This window comes from Hemicordylus capensis, chromosome 2, assembly GCF_027244095.1.
Source record: "Hemicordylus capensis ecotype Gifberg chromosome 2, rHemCap1.1.pri, whole genome shotgun sequence".
Taxonomy (NCBI): domain Eukaryota; kingdom Metazoa; phylum Chordata; class Lepidosauria; order Squamata; family Cordylidae; genus Hemicordylus; species Hemicordylus capensis.
The window spans coordinates 209,173,729-209,193,499 of NC_069658.1; the positions used below are offsets into that span (position 1 = coordinate 209,173,729).

A 19,771-nucleotide genomic window follows, 5' to 3' on the forward strand; every position below is an offset into this window, starting at 1 on the left:
GTGTGGTTGGGGAGGAAGGGGTTAAAGAGCCCTTTGCCCATATGGTTGGGGAGGAAGGGGTTAAAGAGCCCTTAGCCCATGTGTGGGGAGGAAGGGGTTAAGGAGCCCTTTGCCCGTGTGGCTGGGCAGGAAGGGGTGAAAGAGCCCTTAGCCCATGTGGCCAGAGAGGGAGGGGTTAAAGAGCCCTTTGCCCATGTGGCTGGGGAGGAAGGGGTGAAAGAGCCCTTAGCCCATGTGGCTGGGGAGGAAGGGGTTAACGGGTCTGTGTGGCCAGAGAGGAAGGGGTGAAAGAGCCCTTTGCCAGTGCAAGATGTCAAGGGCTGCTTTGCAGCCGGATGCTATACTAGGGACCAAAGAGCCCTTCCTGTTCTGGGCTCCTCACACAACATTTGATGTAAACCTTCCAGATTCGAGCGTCACGGCTGGAACAGATCGACAAGGAATTGATGGAAGCCCAAGACAAAGTGCAGCAGTCCGAGCCCCAGGTGAGAACAAGGCGGCTCCTTGGTTTCGGGCAGGGTGAGGGCGGCCTCCTTGCTTTGTTTCTGAAGTTTGCCTGGTGCCACCTGCCACTTCTCCCAGATTCTGGTTGGGAAAGTAGTTCCTCTCTCTCAGAGCCTCACCTCTCTGCCACAGGGCGGAAATCGACCGGCAGGCCCACCTTGAAGGGATGTTGTTGCTGTGGGGGATTATTTATCTATTTACTGGCTAGCTCGATTTTTAACACTTCCATACCACGTGTTGCTAATATAGCAAAAGGCAGATGACGACATATTTAAAACAAAACCAGTATCCCGTGTTATGCTTGACAAAGAGACAGGCACAGAGGGCATGCTACAAGCCATGTGGGAAGCTACAGAGGGAGCCTCCATGCTCTGAAGCAGTCTACCTCTGATTAGCAGATGGTGGAGGCAAAGCGTGCATGTGTGTGTGTGTGTGTCTAGCTCTGTGATGCCCTCTTTGTGGGTTTTCCCAGAGGCACCTCGGCTGTCCTCAGCTGGAGGCAGAGTGCAGGGGTGACTGGATTCTGGGCCTCAGAGCGGTCGCCCTTTGCCTGAAAGTCCTCTGCCTCCTGTTTCCTTACGTGGGGTGCTGTTATGAGAGGCCTCGCCAGGCACCTCCTGTAACCCTGCGCAGGCTTGTGCGCGTGCGGTGCAGTCACACGCGAGAGCAGAACAATCTGCACGCTGCCTGCCTCTCGGCGGCCCAGGAAACCTGCCTGGTGTGGAAGGGGTGGGGCTGTGTGGCCTGCGCTGCCGCTCACTCCCAGAGGTGGGGCGAGGGAGTGAGGCGCTGAAGCTAACAGCTCCTGGCACCCACAGGGAGCTGTGCACTGCCCAGAACTAATGCCCTTGCCACTTGCAGCTCCTGCCATGGAGGGCCCCCTTATGCTGCATGTGCGGTGCGATCATCCTTGCCTGTCACTGCCTGAGACGTCACCCTTCACGAGCCTCAAAATCTGCCAGTGAATTCACAGGGAGGCACGGAAAAGAGACACCTCTTTGCATCTTAAACCCACTTGCACTTTCTATAGAGTTCTCCCTTGCACGCTTCCTCTCTGTCTTTGCCGTCCTTCCTTTCATGTGTGTGGGGATGGCCCGTAGTTCAGACGACTAGGCCAGGTTAGACTACTGCAATGCGCTCCACGGGGGGGGGGGGGGGGCTGCCCTTGAAGACGGTTCAGAAGCTTCAGCTGGTGCAGAATGCAGGTGCAAGGATGCTCGTGGGCACAAGGTGCTGCACGAACACCACACCCATCCTGCGGCAGCTTCATTGGTTACCAGTCCGCTTCTGGGCTAGATTCAAGGTGCTGGTCTTGACCTTTAAAGCTCTACACAGATTGGGGCCGGGGGACCTGTTGGACCACATTTGCCCATCTGAACCTGCCATGGCCCTCCGCTCACCGTCTCAGTTCCTGCTCATTGCCCCGCCACTAACAGAGGTCCGGTTGGCGGGAACTAGAGACAGGGCCTTTTTCATTGTGGCCCCTCGGCTTTGGAACGCCCTCCCGGAAGAGCTTCGCCATGCTCCCTCCCTCAGTGTTTTTTTTGAAAACATATCTTTTTAAAGAGGCTTTTTAATGTTTCGCCTGTTGCTTATATCTGGTAGGTTATTTCGTTTTTATAATTTCTCAGTTTTTAGCTTTTTAAATAACTTTTAATTTGAACCTTTAATAACTTTAACTCTGATTGTGGTTTTAGCTTGGATTTTAAAAACTTGTTTAACTTAATTGGATTGATTTCATTAGTCTCATTTTACGTTTTAACTATTTTATAAATGTTATGAGCCGCCCCGAGCAGTAGTGTACTGGACGGGTGGGGTATAAATATTTCAAATAAATAAATAAGTAAAAAAATTAAAGGGGGAATAAGACAAATTCCTGCAGGAGGAGGAGAGTGCCATCAAGGGATGGCAGTTCCGGTGGCTAAATGGAGCCTCCTTTTTCAGAGGCAGTCTACCACTGGATAGAAGATGCTGGGAGCAAAGAGCATCGGGCAGTGCTGGCCTTCGTGCCCTTCCTGTGGGCTACCCAGAGGCATCTGCTACCTGGGCCAAGAGGCCCCTTTCAAGGGTGGGGCTCTTCTGTTATGCAAGGGGAGAGCAACTGTCCCTCTTCAGCCCAGAGCAGCGTCCCTCCCAGTGGCTGTGGCTGAGGGTCTCCCTTGTGTCTCTTTTTAGATTGCAAGCCCTCTGGGGCAGGGGACCATCTTGAGGCCCTCCTGTGTTTGGCAATCACTCCTGCTACCTGGGCAGTGAGGCCCCTTTCAAAGGCGCGGGGGGGCTCTCTTCTGTTTAGCAGGGGGAAAGCAACAGGCCCTCTCCAGCCCCAACAAGGTGTTTCTTTGTGGTCCGTGAGCCCCTTTGAGAATATAAGAACAGCCCTGCTGGGTCAGGCCCAAGGAGGCCCATCTAGTCCAGCCTCCTGTTTCACACAGTGGCCCACCAGACACCGCTGGAAGCCTACAGGCAGGAGTTGAAAGGGGCAGGCCCCCTCTCCTGCTGCTGTGACTCCCCTGCAACTGGGACTCAGAGGCATCCTGCCTTGGAGGCTGGAGGTGGCCTGTAGCCCTCCGACTAGCAGCCGATGATGTGAAGCAGGCAGTGATGTTTCACCCAGAAATCTAAGGTGCCGGCACCACGGAGGCTGCAGGGAGAGAGAGAGACCCTCCCAGGAGCACAAGAAAGGTTTTCTTCTTGCGTCTGGAGGAGAACGCGGCTTTTGTGTGCCTCTCCGCAGCACCCTGGAGAAGGGGACCGTTGCCATGGAGATGAGAAGTAGGCCAGCCAAGGGATGGAGTCCAGCAGTCTGTGTACCAGGGCTGCTCTGTTTGTGTGTGTGTGTGTGTGTGTGTAGAGGCAGAGAGCTGGCTGGCCACAATGCAGCTTTTGGAAATTTTCTGGGGTGTGAGCTGGGTGTGGCGTGGCTTCCTATCGGCCACCCGGAGGGCCAAGCTAGCCACGGCAGATCTGCCTGGGTTCTTCGCAATGGCCGTCCCCTCGCACACCGCTTGCCATCTGTCCAATATCCGAAACACATTTCTCCCTGAGCTAAAATTGGGGGTGGGTTTCAGCCACAGATTGCACATGGCCCCTGCAAACTGGGCCAAGGGGCACCTTTTGAAGTGGGGGGAGCACCGTGGCAGAAGGAGGTCCCTGATTTAGCATCTCCAGGTAGGGTGACAATACCTGGGGCTTTTTAGTTTAGAAAAAAGACGACCGCGCGAGACAGGATGGAGGTCTATACAATCATGCATGATGTAGAGAAAGTGGATAGAGAGAGATTCTTCTTCCTCTCACATAACACTAGAACCAGGGTCATCCCATGAAATTGATTGCCAGAAAATTTAGGACCAGCAAATGGAGGTATTTTTTCACACAACGCATCATCAACTTGTGGAATTCTCTGCCACAAGATGTGATGACAGCCAACAACCTGGATGGCTTGAAGAAGGGTTTGGATAACTTCATGGAGGAGAGGTCTATCAACGGCTACTAGTCGGAGGGCTGTGGGCCACCTCCAGCCTCAAAGGCAGGATGCCTCTGAGTACCAGTTGCAGGGGAGCAACAGCAGGAGGGAGGGCCTGCCCCTTTCAACTCCTGCCTGTGGCTCCCAGCGGCATCTGGTGGGCCACTGTGTGAAACAGGATGCTGGACTAGATGGGCCTCCTTGGGCCCGATCCAGCAGGGCTGTTCTTATCTTTTAATGCTGCCAGTCAGTGTAGACAACCCTGAGCTAGATGGACCAAGGGTCTGACGCAGGATAAGGCAGCTTCCTGTGTTTCTATGCCCTCTTAAGAAGCTGCCTTATACTGAGTCAGACCATTGATCCATCTAGCTCAGTATTGTCTTCACAGACTGGCAGCAGCTTCTCCCAGGTTGCAGGCAGGAGTCTCTCCCAGCCCTATCTGGAGATGCTGCCAGGGAGGGAACTGGGAACCTTCTGCATGCTACTACCACAGGGCCAGCTGTCCTCCCATAGCCCAGCTCTCCTCTTATATTTAACAGGAGGAGAGCAAATTTCCCTCTTCAGCCCAGGATAGCGCCCCTCCCAGTGTCTGTCTCCTTTTAGATTGGAAGCCCTTGGGGGCAGGGAACCCCTTCAGGTCTTCTTGTGTTTCAGAATCACCCCTGGCTAACTGGGCCAAGAGGCCCCCTTTCAAGTGGGGCCTCTTTTCTGTTTAGCGGGAGGTGGGCAGCAACTTCCCCTCTTCAGACCAGCATAGCAGCAAAGCCCCCCCAAGTGTTAGAGTTTCATAGAGTTCTGGAGTCGGGAGGGACCACAGAGGCCTTCTACTCCAACCTCCTTGTTTTTTCACTGCTGAAAAAACAAGTTGCTGTGATGATTTTGTACCCTGTGGTAGAAAATTGGGTTTTTTGCATTTCAGCTCATTAAACTGCCTTGGAAATGTGTTTCTTGGACTAAGCAAGGGGGACCTCTAAGCTCCCTTCCAGCTCTAAGGCGAATCATTTCAGACTAGACAGGAGGAGGAGTTTCCCAACTGTGAGAGCTGCTGGGCAATGGAACTCTCTGCCTCATACCGTGGTGGGCTCCCCTTCGCTGGAAGTTTTCCAACACAGCCTGAACAGCCATCTGTCAAAGATGCTGTGGCAGATTCCTGCACTGGGTAGGGAGTTGAACTAGGAGACCACCAAGGCCCCTGCCCCCTCTGTAATATTATGCTTTGGGAGATTTCTGCACTGAGCTGGGGGTCAGACTAGAAGACTTCCAAGGTCCCTTCCATGAAACAGATTGCCAAGAAATTTAGGACCGACAAAAGGAAGTAATTTTTCACACAATGTATAATCAGCCTATGGAATTCTCTGCCACAAGATGTGGTGACAGCCAACAACCTAGATGGCTTGAAGAAGGATCACTTCATGGAGGAGAGGTTTATCAATGGCTACTAGTCAGAGGGCTACAGGCCACCTCCAGCCTCAGAGGAAGGATGCCTCTGAATCCCAGTTGCAAGGGAGCACCAGCAAGAGAGAGGGCACGCCCTCAGCTCTTGCCTGTGGGCTTCTCGGAGGCATCTGGTGGGCCACTGTGAGAAACAGGATACTGGACTAGATGGGCCTTCTTGGGCTTGATCCAGCAGGGCTGCTCTTATGTTCTTAACGCTCCTATTCTGTGAAATAATTCAGCATTCCGTGGGTCAGGACTTTCCTTTTCCCTTTCTAGTTTATGCCTTTCCTCATCCCCTTGCCCTGAAAGGGAAGCCTTCTAAGAGCAACACCATCCTGGAGCCAACGTTTCTAAAACCGGCTTGACGTTGCCAGCCCTGAGACGGATGAACAGGCCGGGCGGTCATCATTAATGACGGCGGGGCCTTAAATCCTGGCAGGACACAGAGGTCTGTTGAGTGCCAGCAGACCAACCCACCCCAGTTCAGAAAGGCCTCTTTCCTTTCTAGAGTCTTTTCTCTCTCTCTCTTCCAGTTCTGCGGGAAATTGCCGGGCATGGAAAGGGACGGGAGTCTGGAAGTCCCAACCCATCCTGAAGAAGCGGGGAATCACCCCGGCAACAGCAAGGTAAAATCTCCTCTCATATGTGGAAAGTTTGGGCTGATGCCGTTTAATTTTTCTAATGGCTCCGATTGGTTGCAGCCTGGAGTGCATCAGGAATTATTTCCATAAGGTCTGAGTGGAAGGCTGAAAAGGTATAGGATGGCTAACCCTCCAGGAATAGCCTGGGATCTCCAGGGAATTGGCATTCACCTCCAGGTGACTCCTGAAAGCAGACCTGGAGATCTGAATAACAAATATTGGGAAACATGTTGCGGGGGGGGGGGGGAGGGAGCGAATTTCCAGGAATATTTTCAGAGTTGGCACCCCAAACTCTGCCTTCCAGGCCTTTTCTTCTCTTTTGGCTCTCGCATCTGTGAAGTCCACATCCTTGACTCTGCCCTTCCCGCTGCTTTGCAGTTACTCTGTTTCCCTAGTCCCTCTGTGACATCACAGCAGCACAGCCAATGGCAACAAAGATGCTCTGAGAGCTACGCAGGGGGCCTTCAAGTCAGTCTGAAATGTCGTTCATCCCAGCTATCGGAGCCCCCAGTCGACACCTGTGTAACTTAGAGAGCACTCTTGCCTTTTTCTCGTGGAGCTCTTGTGCCTTCAACAGCTGTGGAACAGGCGGAAATCGGTAAAGCTTTGCTCCTTCTGGGGTTGCGAACCCTCCAGAGTTGGTCTGGAGTCCCCAGGAATTAGCACTTGTCTCTTAAAAACAACGCTGGAGAGGTTCGGGGCTGGATATTTGGGGAAATACAGGAGGAAGGCTATCAATACCTGTGAGGGGTTTCCCCCGCTGCAAATATGGGCTGAGCACTTTGCCGCTTCTGTGTATGTGGCTTCCCTGATAATGATATTCACAGCTACCTGGCTGGAAGGAGAGGAAACCCATATGGGAACTGGCAGGTTTCCGAATGATGCAAGAGTCCCATGGAAGGTTAATGTTGGAGCTCTGAGAGAAAAGTCCAAGAAAGCACCCACTCTGGGATTCTGCAAATCAAATCCAAGCTAGGACCAACAAAGGGAGGTACTTTTTCACACAACGCATTAACCACTTGTGGAATTCTCTGCCACGAGATGTGGTGTTGGCTACTAGTTTGGATGGCTTTAAGAGGGGTTTCGATAACTTTATGGAGGAGAGGTCTATCAGACTAGAAGACTTCCAAGATCCCTTCCATGAAACAGATTGCCAAGAAATGTAGGACCGACAAAAGGAAGTAATTTTTCACACAATGTATAATCAGCCAATGGAATTCTCTGCCACAAGATGTGGTGACAGCCAACAACCTGGATGGCTTGAAGAAGGGTTTGGATCACTTCATGGAGGAGAGGTTTATCAATGGCTACTAGTCAGAGGGCTATAGGCCACCTCCAGCCTCAGAGGCAGGATGCCTCAGAGCACCAGTTGCAGGGGAGTAACAGCAGGAGGGAGGGCAGGCCCCTTTCAACTCCTGCCTGTGGGCTTCCAGCGGCATCTGGTGGGCCACTGTGTGTGAAACAGGATGCTGGACTAGTTGGGCCTGATCCAGCAGGGTTGGATGTTCAAGCTGAGTCTGAACATTGTTTTGTGAGACTTAAATCTTGTCCTTCCTCAGAGGAGATTTGGGGCTGCGTAGCTGGTTGTTCTCCACCACCACCCCATCTTATCCTCACAACAACCCTGTGAGGTAGAATAAGCTACAAGAATGGAACTGGTCCAAGGGCACCCAGTGAACTTTGTGGCTGAGTGAGGATTTGAACCTCACTTGGGTCTCCGAAGTCCTAGTCCTGGGGGGGCTCTAGTAGTGGTGATAATGATGATGATGGCAGCAAAAGCTACATGATGATGATGATGATGATGATGATACCACCAACAAATGCAAGATCTAATAATAACAGGTTAGCGTTAGAAGAGGTATTTTCCAGGTTAGCATTAGAAGATTAACCAGGACAGGTTAGCATTAGAAGAGGCATTTTCCAAGGGGACTCACTATCCCCTCTGTTGTTTGTAATCGCCATGACCCCACTTTCACAAATACTAAACAAAACAGGCCTGGGATACCAAACATCTAAAACATCAAGCAAAATCAACCATCTGCTGTACATGGACGATCTGAAGTTGTAAGGAAAGTCCCAGTCAGAAATCAAATCACTGCTAAACACTGTCCGTATATTCAGTAGCGATATAGCAGTGGAGTTTGGACTAGACAAGTGTGCTGCATTAATAATGAACGGAGAAAAAATAAGAAAAACAGAAGGAATAGAACTGCCCAATGGAAGCAACATCAAGAACCTGGAAGAGAAAGAACATTGCAAGTACTTGGGCATTCTCCAGGCTGATAACATCGCACACACTGAAGTTAAAAGAAAAATTGGAAGTGAATACATCAGGAGAGTCAGAAAAATCCTCAAGTCCAAACTCAATGGCGGGAACACCATACAAGCCATAAACACCTGGGCTATACCTGTTATCAGATACACTGCAGGGATAATAGACTGGACCCAGGCAGAGCTAGAGACGCTGGATCGTAAGACCAGGAAAATCATGACCATCAATCATGCTCTGCACCCCCGCAGTGATGTTGATAGGCTCTACCTCCCTCGCAGCTCAGGTGGAAGAGGAATGCTGCAAGTCCATCAAACAGCAGAGGAGGAGAAAAGAGGCCTTGAAGAATATATCAAGGACAGTGAAGAAGATGCACTTCAAATGGTCAATAAGGAGAAACTATTCAACACCAATGAAACAAAGCAGGCCTACAGGAAAGAACAAGTCAAGAACTGAGCAGAAAAATGGAAAAATAAGCCACTGTATGGTCAATATTTGCACAATATAAGTGGAAAATCAGACATCACCAAGACCTGGCAATGGCTTAAGAATGGCAACTTGAAGAAAGAAACAGAGGGTTTAATACTGGCTGCACAAGAACAGGCACTAAGAACAAATGCAATACGAGCAAAAGTTGAAAAATCCACCACAAACAGCAAGTGCTGCCTTTGTAAAGAAGCAGATGAAACAATGGACCACCTAATCAGCTGTTGTAAAAGGATCACACAGACTGACTACAAACAAAGGCATGACAAGGTAGCAGGGATGATACACTGGAACATCTGCAAAAAATACAAGCTACCTGTAGCCAAAAATTGGGGGGACCATAAAATTGAAAAAAGTTGAAGAAAATGAAGATGTAAAAATATATGGGACTTCCGACTACAAACAGACAAACATCTGCCACACAATACACCAGATATAACTGTAGCTGAGAAGAAAGAAAAACAAGTCAAAATAATCGACATAGCAATACCAGGGGATAGCAGAATAGAAGAAAAAGAAATAGGAAAAAATCACCAAATACAAAGATCTACAAATTGAAATTGAAAGGCTGTGGCAGAAAAAGACCAAAATAATCCCAGTGGTCATTGGCGCCCTGGGTGCAGTTCCAAAAGACCTTGAAGAGCACCTCAACACCTTAGGGGCCACATAAATCACCATCAGCCAACTACAAAAAGCAGCTTTACTGGGAACAGCCTATATTCTGCGACAATATCTATAATAACAACAAGAACAATATTTATAACAAAATTCAGCCATCCCAGGTCCTTGGAAAGGACTCGATGTCTGGATAAAACAAACCAGTCAATAACACCTGCCTGACTGTGTAAACAAGAAATAATAATAATGTACAAATAATGATTAACTAATATTAACTGAGAAGGAAAATAGTAGCACATCAAAAATTCTTAATAATTTGCTGATGACAATATCAGCACAAATAATTCTTGATCAATCATATCCTATAATAATGATTAATTCGTGTAAAAATAATCATTCTTAACCACCCTCTAATGACACTATCAGCACATGAATAATTCTTGATCAATCATATCCCGTAATAACAGTTAATGAGTATAATAATATTCACAATTCCTCCCTAATGACAATATCAGCATTTAAATCATTCATTCTTAAGCCTTCTCTAATGGCAGTGCCAGCATATAAATAATTCTTGATCAACCATATCCCATAATAATGATTGTGTCTAACAATAACAATTCTTTATCATCCTCTAATGACAATATCAGCATATAAATAATTATCGATTAATCGTATAACATCATCATAATTAATCAGTTGATATTTGGGAAGCAGCTGTGTGTTCCATCCATGCCATAACTGCGCAGGCAGGCATTCACCTGGCCAGAGGGTAGGAATATTGCAGGGAATCCCAGCTTTTGCCCAGGCGCCTCGCAGTGGCTGTGCTGAGCGATGCTGCTCTGCGTGCCGCCCTCACCTTGGCCTTCCTTCTGTTCACAGGTGGAGGTGGTCTTCTGGCTCCTGTCCATGCTGGCCACCCGGGACAAAGAAGACATGTCCCGCACCTTGCTGGCCATGTCCAGTTCCCAGGAGAGTTGCCTGGCCATGCGGAAATCGGGCTGCCTCCCATTGCTGATCCAGATCCTCCACGACACGGACCGGGAACCAGGGGCCTCGGAGAGCCCGGCGGGGCGAGAAGGAGCAGGGAAGGACAGCCGTATGCGGGCCAACGCCGCCTTGCACAATATCATCTTCTCCCAGCCCGACGAGGGGCAGGCCAAGAAAGAGATGCGGGTGCTTCATGTCTTGGAGCAGATCCGCTCCTACTCAGAGACCTGCTGGGATTGGCTCAAAATGCACAGCCCAGAGGGGGCCAAGACGCCAGACAGGGGGACAGGTAGGGCTATTGTTGGGGGGGGGCTTGTTGGCTCAATTTGTCTCCTTGGGGGAGCAGAGGAGGCGTGAAATGAAGGGGAGTCTTGAACTGGCGGCTCTGATATTGTCCCACTTGCAGAGAGAGCTCTTGGCCTGATCGCAGCTGCTCTGCAGCACCGCCACAGCATCAGGCCAGAGGTGGTATTGCAGCTTTCACCACAGTGAGGATCAGCTGACACCTGAAGCCAATAGTGGCCCATCTGGCCATTCAAAGCCTGACTCCTCAGTCATCACTCTATACTTGGGGCAGGTCCATAACTCAGTTGTAGAACACCTGCTTTAAATGTGGAAGGTCCTAGGTTTAAGCCCTGGTGTCTCTGGTTAAAAAGTGATGTGGAAGACCTCTGCCTGAAACCCTGAGCAGCTGCTGCCCGTCAGTGTAAGTAAGACCAGGTGAGACCAACCAAGGGTCTGACTCGGTAAGAGGCAGCTTCATATGTTCCTCAGGAGCATCCTTAGCTCCGTGGAAGAGCCCCTGCTGTCCACGCAGATGGTCCCAAGTTCAGTGCCCAGCTGAGAAAAACCCCTGCTTGAAATTATTATTACTATTATTTATTTATTGCCTCTTTTCATTAATAAAGTCCAGAAAGCAGTTTACAAAGCAAAAGAAAGCGGAAGGCGCCTCCCTGTCCTCAAGCGGCTCCCAGCCCCAAAAGAAACCCCCAAGGGAGACCCCAGCAGCAGACACCTGTGGGGCGTGTGCATGTGCTGTGCTGAATGTGGCGGGGGGGGGGGGACGACGACAGTGGCTGCTCTCTATTCCTGCTAAGCAGAAGGGAGCCCCCACTTGAAAAGGTGCCTCTGGGCCCACCGAGCAGGGGTGATTCCCCAACACAGCAGGGCCTGGAGATGGTTCCCTGCCCCAGAGGGCTTACAATCAAAGAGAGAGGAACAAGGGAGACACTAGCAGCCGCCCCTGGAGAGACGCTTTGCGGGGAGAGTTGCCCCCGCCCCCACCTCTGGAGGCAGCTCCCGACGCCCAGAGCTCATCAGCTGGATTCCTTGCTGGACTACAAAGAGGCTGGAACCCCCGGCTTCTTTTTGGCCTCCCAGCATGCTGACGCTGCCCCACTCTGCCCTCTCTCCCCACAGCTCCCGTCCCCATTGAGCCCCAGATCTGCCAAGCTACCTGTGCCATCATGAAGCTCTCCTTCGACGAGGAGTATCGCCGTGCCATGAACGAGCTGGGTAAGCCGGGCTGGGGAAGTCCTGCCTCTGGAGGGCTGCTGCTGCCGGTCAGAGCAGGCAGCCCTGAAGTGGAGGGGACAAGGGTCTGACTCAGTATCAAGCAGTATCAGTATCATATGTTAAAGGAGCCACAGCCCAGGGACAGAGCGCCTGTTTTGGGTGCAGAGGGTCCCAGATTCAATCCCCAACATCTGATTTTTGAGAGGTTCGGAGTTCTAGGACCCGGAAAAGGGCTTTTTTGGTTGCTGCCCGACTTCTTTGGAATTCTCTTCCCCTTCAGATTCGTCTAGCCCCCTCTTTGCTGGTCTTTAAATCCTTATTGAAGACTTTTCTTTTCACCGGGCATTTGCCCTGTAATCTACTTTATTTCCCTTCCATTATATATTTTAGTTTGCAATTTTTAATGTGATTTTTGATTGAAATTTTTAATGTTAGCTTATTTACATGTCATTGTACACCGCCAGGAGTCTTTGGAGTGGGTGGTATATTAAATGCTTCTAACAATAATAATAATCTCCAGGTCAGGCTGGGAAAGACCATCAGGTTTTAGAGTTGGACGGGACCCTGAAGGTCATCCAGTCCAACCCCCTACTCAGTTCAGGCATCTCCTGCTGCAAACCCATGTGAAACCCTGGAAAGCCACTGCCAGGCAGTGCAGAGCTAGATGGACCAAGGCTCTGCAAGGCAGCTTCTTACGTTCAGCAGGAGCGTCTGTAACTCAGGGGTAGAGCCCATCTGCTTTGCCTTCAGGAGGCCTCAGGATGAATCCCTGGCATCATGAGGCAAAGGCAGGGCTGGGAAAGACCCTTCTTTCTCTGACACCCGGGAGAGCTGCTGCCAGTCAGTGTTGACAATACTGAGCTAGGTGGACCAAGGGTCAGACTCAGTATCAGGCAGCTAGCTGCCTCTGTACCTGGGACAGGGTATGCACTGATCAGATCAATCCAAATCAACAAACAAGTCTAGAACACCCCGAGAAAGTCCACCGGATAAGGACTGTTTCTGGAACAGTCGCTGTCTTCTGTCGAAGGCTCTGTGCACCTTAATCTCTTCTTCTTCTTATCCGTTCAGTCGCGTCCGACTCTCGGTCATTCTATGGGTCAATGCACTCCATGCCGTCCTATCTCGGACAGCTTCCTTTAATTCCGCCATGGTCATTCCGGTGTCATTTTTAATAATATCCAGCCACCGAGTACAAGTCCGTCCCCGTCTCCTCCTTCCGTTGATCATTCCCAACATAATTGTCCTCCATCTAGATTACATCCAATTCCATTTGCATGAGATTTGGTGATCGGAGCCTTTCAGTCCCAATTACTCCTTGGGCACCAGGATGATTTTCTGTCTTTAAGTCCCGGCCGCGGGACCCTCTCCGTCCCGCCCCCTCTTCAGTCTGTCTCTCCCCCTCGGCTCCTTTGTGCTTCCCAGGTGGGCTTCAGGCCATCGCTGAGTTGCTGCAGGTGGACTACGAGATGCACCGGATGACCAGCGACCCCCTCAACCTGGCCTTGAGGCGCTACACCGGCATGGCACTGACCAACCTCACCTTTGGGGACGTGGTCAACAAGGTGATGTGGGGCCAGGGGGCATCGGGGAGGGGAGGCTGGGACCTGGGGTGAGAAATTAAAGTGGCAATGAGTGCATTGGGAAAGGAAGTGGATTTCTTTCACAAATCCACCCCACGTGGCAACTGGGGGGCAAAAGCAACTTGCCGTTGGCAAGTTTGTCATGGCTCTGGGCCTGAGGACCCCCCCCCCAACTACGGGAGGAGGCAGGCAGTCTAAGGGATGAGAAGGGTGGGGAGATCCCATGACTCAGACCCCAGGTGCCCCTGTGCCACCAGGACCCTCCTCCACAACCCAAGAACACAGCCCTGCCTTGGTCCTCTAACTTGGAAGAGTCGTTCAAAGACCTGCCACCTGAAGGAGAGGTCCCCCAAACCTACCAGAGCGCACAAAATTGATCAAGGCCCCTTGAAAAATAAAGCCTTCCCCAGGGGAGGGGCAGAGCCAGTCTACTCTACTTGTTCTTTAGCTTTTTATAATTTTCCGTTTTGAGCTTTTAAAACAACCTTTAATTTGAACCTAATAATGATTGCAGTTTTTAATCTGACAACTTTTTTTGCTTAATTTAGTGAATTTTATTACTTTTACTGTATCTTGTGTCTATCTTATTGTTGTGAGGCACCCCCGAGCAGCAGTGCACTGGAGGGGCGAGGTATAAATATTTTAAATAAATAAATACTATCTGGGCAGCAGCCATGAAAACCTGCAGTCGGCTCCGAGCATCTGCTGGAGCAACGTCTGCCTCCTGCTTGTTGTGCCCTGCTCTCCTGCTGGAGCTATCCATGGTCCTGAACCCTTTCCCCCTTGGATGTAGGTCTGTGTCCTTTAGTGGAGACCCTGGCTTGATTTGGAGCAGGGGTCCCTTTGAAGAGGGCAATAGCACATCTCATCTGCACTTCTTAAAGATGACACTCACGCTCCTGTCATTTTCCGTTCCCTCCTGCCTAGGCAACCCTGTGCTCTCGACGGAGATGCATGCAAGCTATTGTGGCGCAGTTGGCATCCGACAGCGAGGAATTGCACCAGGTATGCAAGAACAAAAGCAAAAGACGGGAAGGGCAATGCCCCCCCCCCACAGCTGCAGAGTGTCTCAACAAGTGTGAGAAGAACCCCCTACTGCACAAGGCAGACTCTTCTGCTGCCAAACGGCTTTTACAGCTGGGAAATCCCTCTTCATGTCTTGCTTGCCTCTGTTTCCTTGTTACGTCATAGAATCATAGAAGGTTAGCATTGGAAGAGACCCTGGAAGACCCCGCTCTGTGCAAGAATCTGCTGCAGCCTCCCGGACAGATGGCCACCCAGCCTCTGTTTGGAAACCCCCAGTGAAGGAGAGCCCACCATTGCATGAGGCAGGCTGTTCCATGGTCCAACAATTTGTATAGTTGGGAAATCCCTCCTAATGTCTAGCCTGGATCTGCTTCCTTGCAGTGTCCACCCACCCACCATTTCTAGCTCTGCCCTCAGGAGAGATTGAAAACAAGTCCACTCCCCCTCCTACATAACAGCCCTCCAGATATTTGAAAGCAGCTTTTGATACAACTGTATGTTTCTCCTGTTAGCTGTGGAGGACACTCACAGCTCTGCGGAGCACCAAATTCCTCACTTCCTGTTTGCTGGTAATCCTGGTCAGTCCTGGATGGATTCAGAGATACTTTTTCCAGGTTTACCTTGGAAGTCCTCATGGCTAGAAAGCTATTGGAAAAAAGAAAGGAAAAGCGGTGACTTTAATGACTGGATTCTGAGCTAGATATCAAATCTATGGGCTTCCCTGAAGGAATGATAGGAAGATATGCCCCTCCGAGCTATGCCCCAATCCTTTTGCACATGAATTGCATGTTGGGAATTCTCTCTGGTAAAAGATACCCTTCTACTACAGCAGATTGCCCTGAGGCAAAACACAGAGGATTCTGCCCAGGCATGCGTGTATGCTGAGAGCAAAATATCTTGGAGCCAGTTGATCGTTTCAAATCAATATGAGGAGTCTTTATTGGTGAACTCCATTCTAGATAGTAAAGTGGAGAGATAGTATATCTAATCTAGCTAGCTAGCTGGATGCAGAGGGATTCTGCACCTCTGCACACATGGTGCAGGGAGAGAGGAGCTTGCATGTTGCAAGGGAGAAGAAAGGGAAGGGAAGGAGGGAGAGGAAGAGGCAGGCAGGAAGTTAGTCTCTTAGAGTAGCAATCTATATACCAAAGGGATAGTGTCAGAGCAGTAGAGAAGGGATGACCAATGTCTTGACCTCTCTAGCCCTCTGACTCACTAGTCTGTCCCCCTCTGTCATTGAGACATGAGACAGCGCAAAGTCCTTCACTTCCAACAGCACAAAAAGCACCGTTCTGCTTCTCCAGTTTCCTGCCTCCATCTTTTCTCCAAGCTTTAAATGGGCTAGGCATTATGAGGAGGGCAAAGAGGGGAGCCCATGTGACAGGTTTGTGTGGGACCCAGAGAAATGATGCTTGTGGTCAGCCAGGGAGACCAGAATACAGGACAAATGCCTCCGTGCACAGGTGCCGCTTCCACGAGGCACGGGGAGGCAGCTCCCTCAAGCGGTGGATGATTGGGGCATGGCAGGGTGGCAAAATGCCTCCCACGGCCAAAGATAAATGAAGAGGAGGAAGAGGCCGATCTGTGTGCGAAAGTGCAGGGGTAATATTTTGCACCTTGCCTCGGGGAAACAGAGGTCATCTTGGGATGCTGTCAACTGACTTCCTGCTGTCCTCTCTCGCCAGGTCGTCTCCAGCATCCTGCGGAACCTCTCTTGGCGCGCCGACATCAACAGCAAGAAGGTCCTGCGGGAGGTGGGCAGTGTGACGGCACTGATGCAGTGCGCCTTGCGGGCTGCCAAGGTGAGCAGCGGGTGCCAGCACGGCAGCCTGTTCCCCTGCTTCTTCTTCCATCTTCGTGGCCTGCTCCTCTTTGTTTCCCCTCTTGTTTATTTTTAAAATCACATTCCAGCCCAGTCCCCTACTCCATGCAGGAAGCTGCTGGAGCAACGTCAACAGACCTTTTCTCTTCCCCTCCCCCCCAGGTCTTCATGTCTATCTCTGTTTTTCTCTTGGCACTTGTCTCTCTTCCTTCCTTAATTCTCACATGATCTTCACACACACAAACACACACGTGTTTGTGTACAGTATGCTAGAGATTTAAACAGATGTATCTTTCTATTCGTTCTCCCTGAGGAACTGGATAAGTTGTGGTTCTATTGGGGGGGCAGGGTGTGTTTATTTTATTTATTTATTGTTAAATGTGTATACTGCCTTTCATTAAAACAATCCCAGGGCGGTTCAAACAAAAATTAAAAACAAGACTATAAAAATGACACAATTAAAATATTAACCTAAAATATAAAGACAAATATGACTAAAAAGATTTTAAATACAAGCATAAGAGCTGTACAAAATACAAAGAAGCAGCAGTAGAGATAATCATATAAAAGCCTGGGTAAAAAGCCAAGGTTTAACACACTTTCTAAAAACTGTGATGGAGACCGAGAAGCGAATAGCCACCGGGAGAGCATTCCAGAGTCTTGGGGCAGTTTGGATCACTTCATGGAGGAGAGGTCTATCATCAGCTACTAGTTGGAGGTCTACAGGCCACCTCCAGCCTCCAAGGCAGGATGCCTCTGAGTCCCAGTTGCAGGGGAGCAACAGCAGGAGGGAGGACAGGCCCCTTTCAACTCCTGCCTGTGGCTTCCAGCGGCATCTGGTGGGCCACTGTGTGAAACAGGGTGCTGGACTAGATGGGCCTCCTTGGGCCTGATCCAGCAGGGCTGTTCTTATGTAGCCACAGAGACAGCCCTGTCCCATGTGCATGACAGCCGAGCCTCCCTCATTATCTATTATTTATTTATTCGATTTATATTCCGCCCTTCCAAAATGGCTCAGGGCGGTTTACAACAGAAAAAAACCAATTAAAACCAGCTAACAATTAAAATCAAAACTATAAAAACAGAATAAAACCAATTAAACAGTTAAACAGTTAAAAACCCTGGGAAACCATTTAAAACAGTTTACAGCAATTTAAAAACCTGGAAGGCCAGGCCAAACAGATTGGTTTTAAGGGCTCTCCTGAAAGACAGTCATGAACTCAAACGACGGATTTCCTCCGCAAGTGCCTTCCACAGCCCAGGAGCAGCTACAGAGAAGGCCCGCCTTCTCTGTCACCCCCAGAGCAGAGCCCCCTCGGATGACCTCGTTCATGTCTCTCAAACAGAATTGCACAACTTCATACAGAACGCTGCCCTCTACCCATGTCTCTTGCAATTTGACCCTTTTAACTGGAGACCCCTGGGATTGAACCTGGGACCTTCTGCATGCAGGGCAGGTGCTTTGCAGCTGAATGATGTCCCTGCCTGAAGTACAGGATGATGAGTTGCTCACACTGAGGGGCCAGGCTTTATATGGCCAGATAGGACACTATTGGCTCCTCTCCAAATATATGAAAAGGCCTTCTGCTAACTGAGTCAGACCCTTGGTCCGTCTAGCTTGGGACTGTCAGCACTGACCGGCAGCAGCGCTCCAGCAGTTCAGGCTGGAGTTTCCCCCCCAGTCCTACCTAGAGATAACAACAGGGATTGAACCGGGGACCTTCCACATGCAAAGCAGATGTTTCCCCACTGAGCTACAGTCCTTTCACCCTTGTCAGACCTCTCAAGATTTCTTTTCTGGTGCTGGCGGGAGCCGTGACGTGTGTCCTAGATCCTACGGGACTAGGACAGATTTGGGGTGTAGAGATGCTGCAGCACAGTTCTCCATCCCTGTGGCTCTGACCGTGGGTAATGTTTTTTTTTTTTAATTCTGTCTGTGTTAGGAATCCACCCTGAAGAGTGTCCTGAGCGCCTTGTGGAACCTGTCAGCTCACAGCACAGAAAACAAAGCCGCCATCTGCGTGGTGGAAGGCGCCCTCGGCTTCCTCGTCAGCACGCTCACCTACAAGTGCCAGAGCAACTCACTCTCCATCATCGAGAGCGGAGGGGGCATCCTCAGGAATGTCTCCAGCCTCATCGCCACCAAAGAAGATTACCGGTGAGCGTTTTCACGGAGGACTTCCCCTCCTTTTGGTCTTGGTATTCTGGGCTGAGCCAGGGTGTGCCCCGAGGGTGGGATCCAGGAGACACAAAAGCCTCTGGTGCCTCTGAGGGCAAAGGAGTCGGGACCCTGGCTAGCTCCAGCTAGGAACGCAAGAGGGAGGGGTGTAACAACACAAGAGGGGACGTCGCTCCAGCAGATGCCTGGAGTAGCCTGCTGGTTTTGATGTCTGCTGCCCAGGCAGAGCGAATTAGCCCCACCCCTTCCCTCAGGAAGGCTTTGATTCTTAAAGGGGCCTTGCCCAGTGTTTTATAGCTGCTTCCCTCATACACACAAAGAAATCTCAAGCAGGCTTAACTAAAGGTTGATTCAGCAACGACAGCATTTTCTCCTCCTCCTTCCCCTCCCTTTTCCTCTTGGCTCCTCCCCCATGCTCTCTAAAGCAGGGTTTCTCAACGTGTGGGTCCCCAGATGTTATTGGACTTCAACTCCCATAATCCCCAGCCCCAGTGACCTTTGGTTGGGAATTATGGGAGTTGAAGTCCAATTACATCTGGGGACCCACACGCTGAGAATCCCTGCTCTAAAGGATCCCCCATGGGGCAAATATCCAAATAAACAAGATTATTGAATAGAATACCACACCCAGTTCCAGCATCCAGTGAAACAGGATGCTGGACTAGATGGGCCTCCTTGGGGGGCCTGATCCACCAGGGCTGTTCTTCTGTAGTGCTGTCTTCCATGGTCCTGGGGTGTGGGCACCCTTCTAGGATTACTAAGTCCTCGGGGGTGTCTTCAAATGCAGCAGGGCTGTGTCCTTGGGTCACAGTGGAAGTGCAGGCTCAGGCTCAACTGGGGGGGGGGGGCTCCCATGGCACAGAGTCACCCAGGGTTTGCATTACAGGATCTCCCCACCCTGTAAGAGATCCCCCAAATCTCTACCTTGGTTCGAACCACGGCTCGCACACATCCCTCACTTATTTTATTTTCGCAACCCCAGTTTTAAAGAAGTTCCCAGGCAGCTTGGATAAATCTTATACCTCTCTTCTTCTTTCAGACTCCAACATGGACATGACTCTGAACGCTGCAGAGTTTTTCTCCAGGGCCTGCTCCATTAGGAGCCAGACGTTAAAATCTGTAATTTGATTCCCTGAGGAAGTGTTGGTGTCTCTGAGTATTGATTTAGTGTCTCCGTCATATTGTACATGGGTGTGATGTGAGCTATAAGCTGTCTTGGTTTTTCTGCATTTTGTGGC

At 50.3% G+C, this 19,771-nt stretch overlaps 1 protein-coding gene across 4 annotated transcripts in view; it reads left to right on the plus strand.

Moving 5' to 3' along the window:
- The window catches only part of APC2 (APC regulator of WNT signaling pathway 2), a 55,791-nt gene that overhangs the window by 26,219 nt on the left and 9,801 nt on the right, over window positions 1-19,771 (plus strand). For all 4 annotated transcript variants that reach the window (XM_053297454.1, XM_053297450.1, XM_053297453.1 and 1 more), the window contains exons 7-14: window positions 408-485; window positions 5,938-6,030; window positions 10,301-10,697; window positions 11,828-11,923; window positions 13,349-13,488; window positions 14,434-14,511; window positions 16,218-16,334; window positions 18,298-18,512. In XM_053297454.1, coding sequence (XP_053153429.1) covers window positions 408-485; window positions 5,938-6,030; window positions 10,301-10,697; window positions 11,828-11,923; window positions 13,349-13,488; window positions 14,434-14,511; window positions 16,218-16,334; window positions 18,298-18,512 — 1,214 coding nt within the window. The remainder of the gene's footprint in view (window positions 1-407; window positions 486-5,937; window positions 6,031-10,300; window positions 10,698-11,827; window positions 11,924-13,348; window positions 13,489-14,433; window positions 14,512-16,217; window positions 16,335-18,297; window positions 18,513-19,771) is intronic.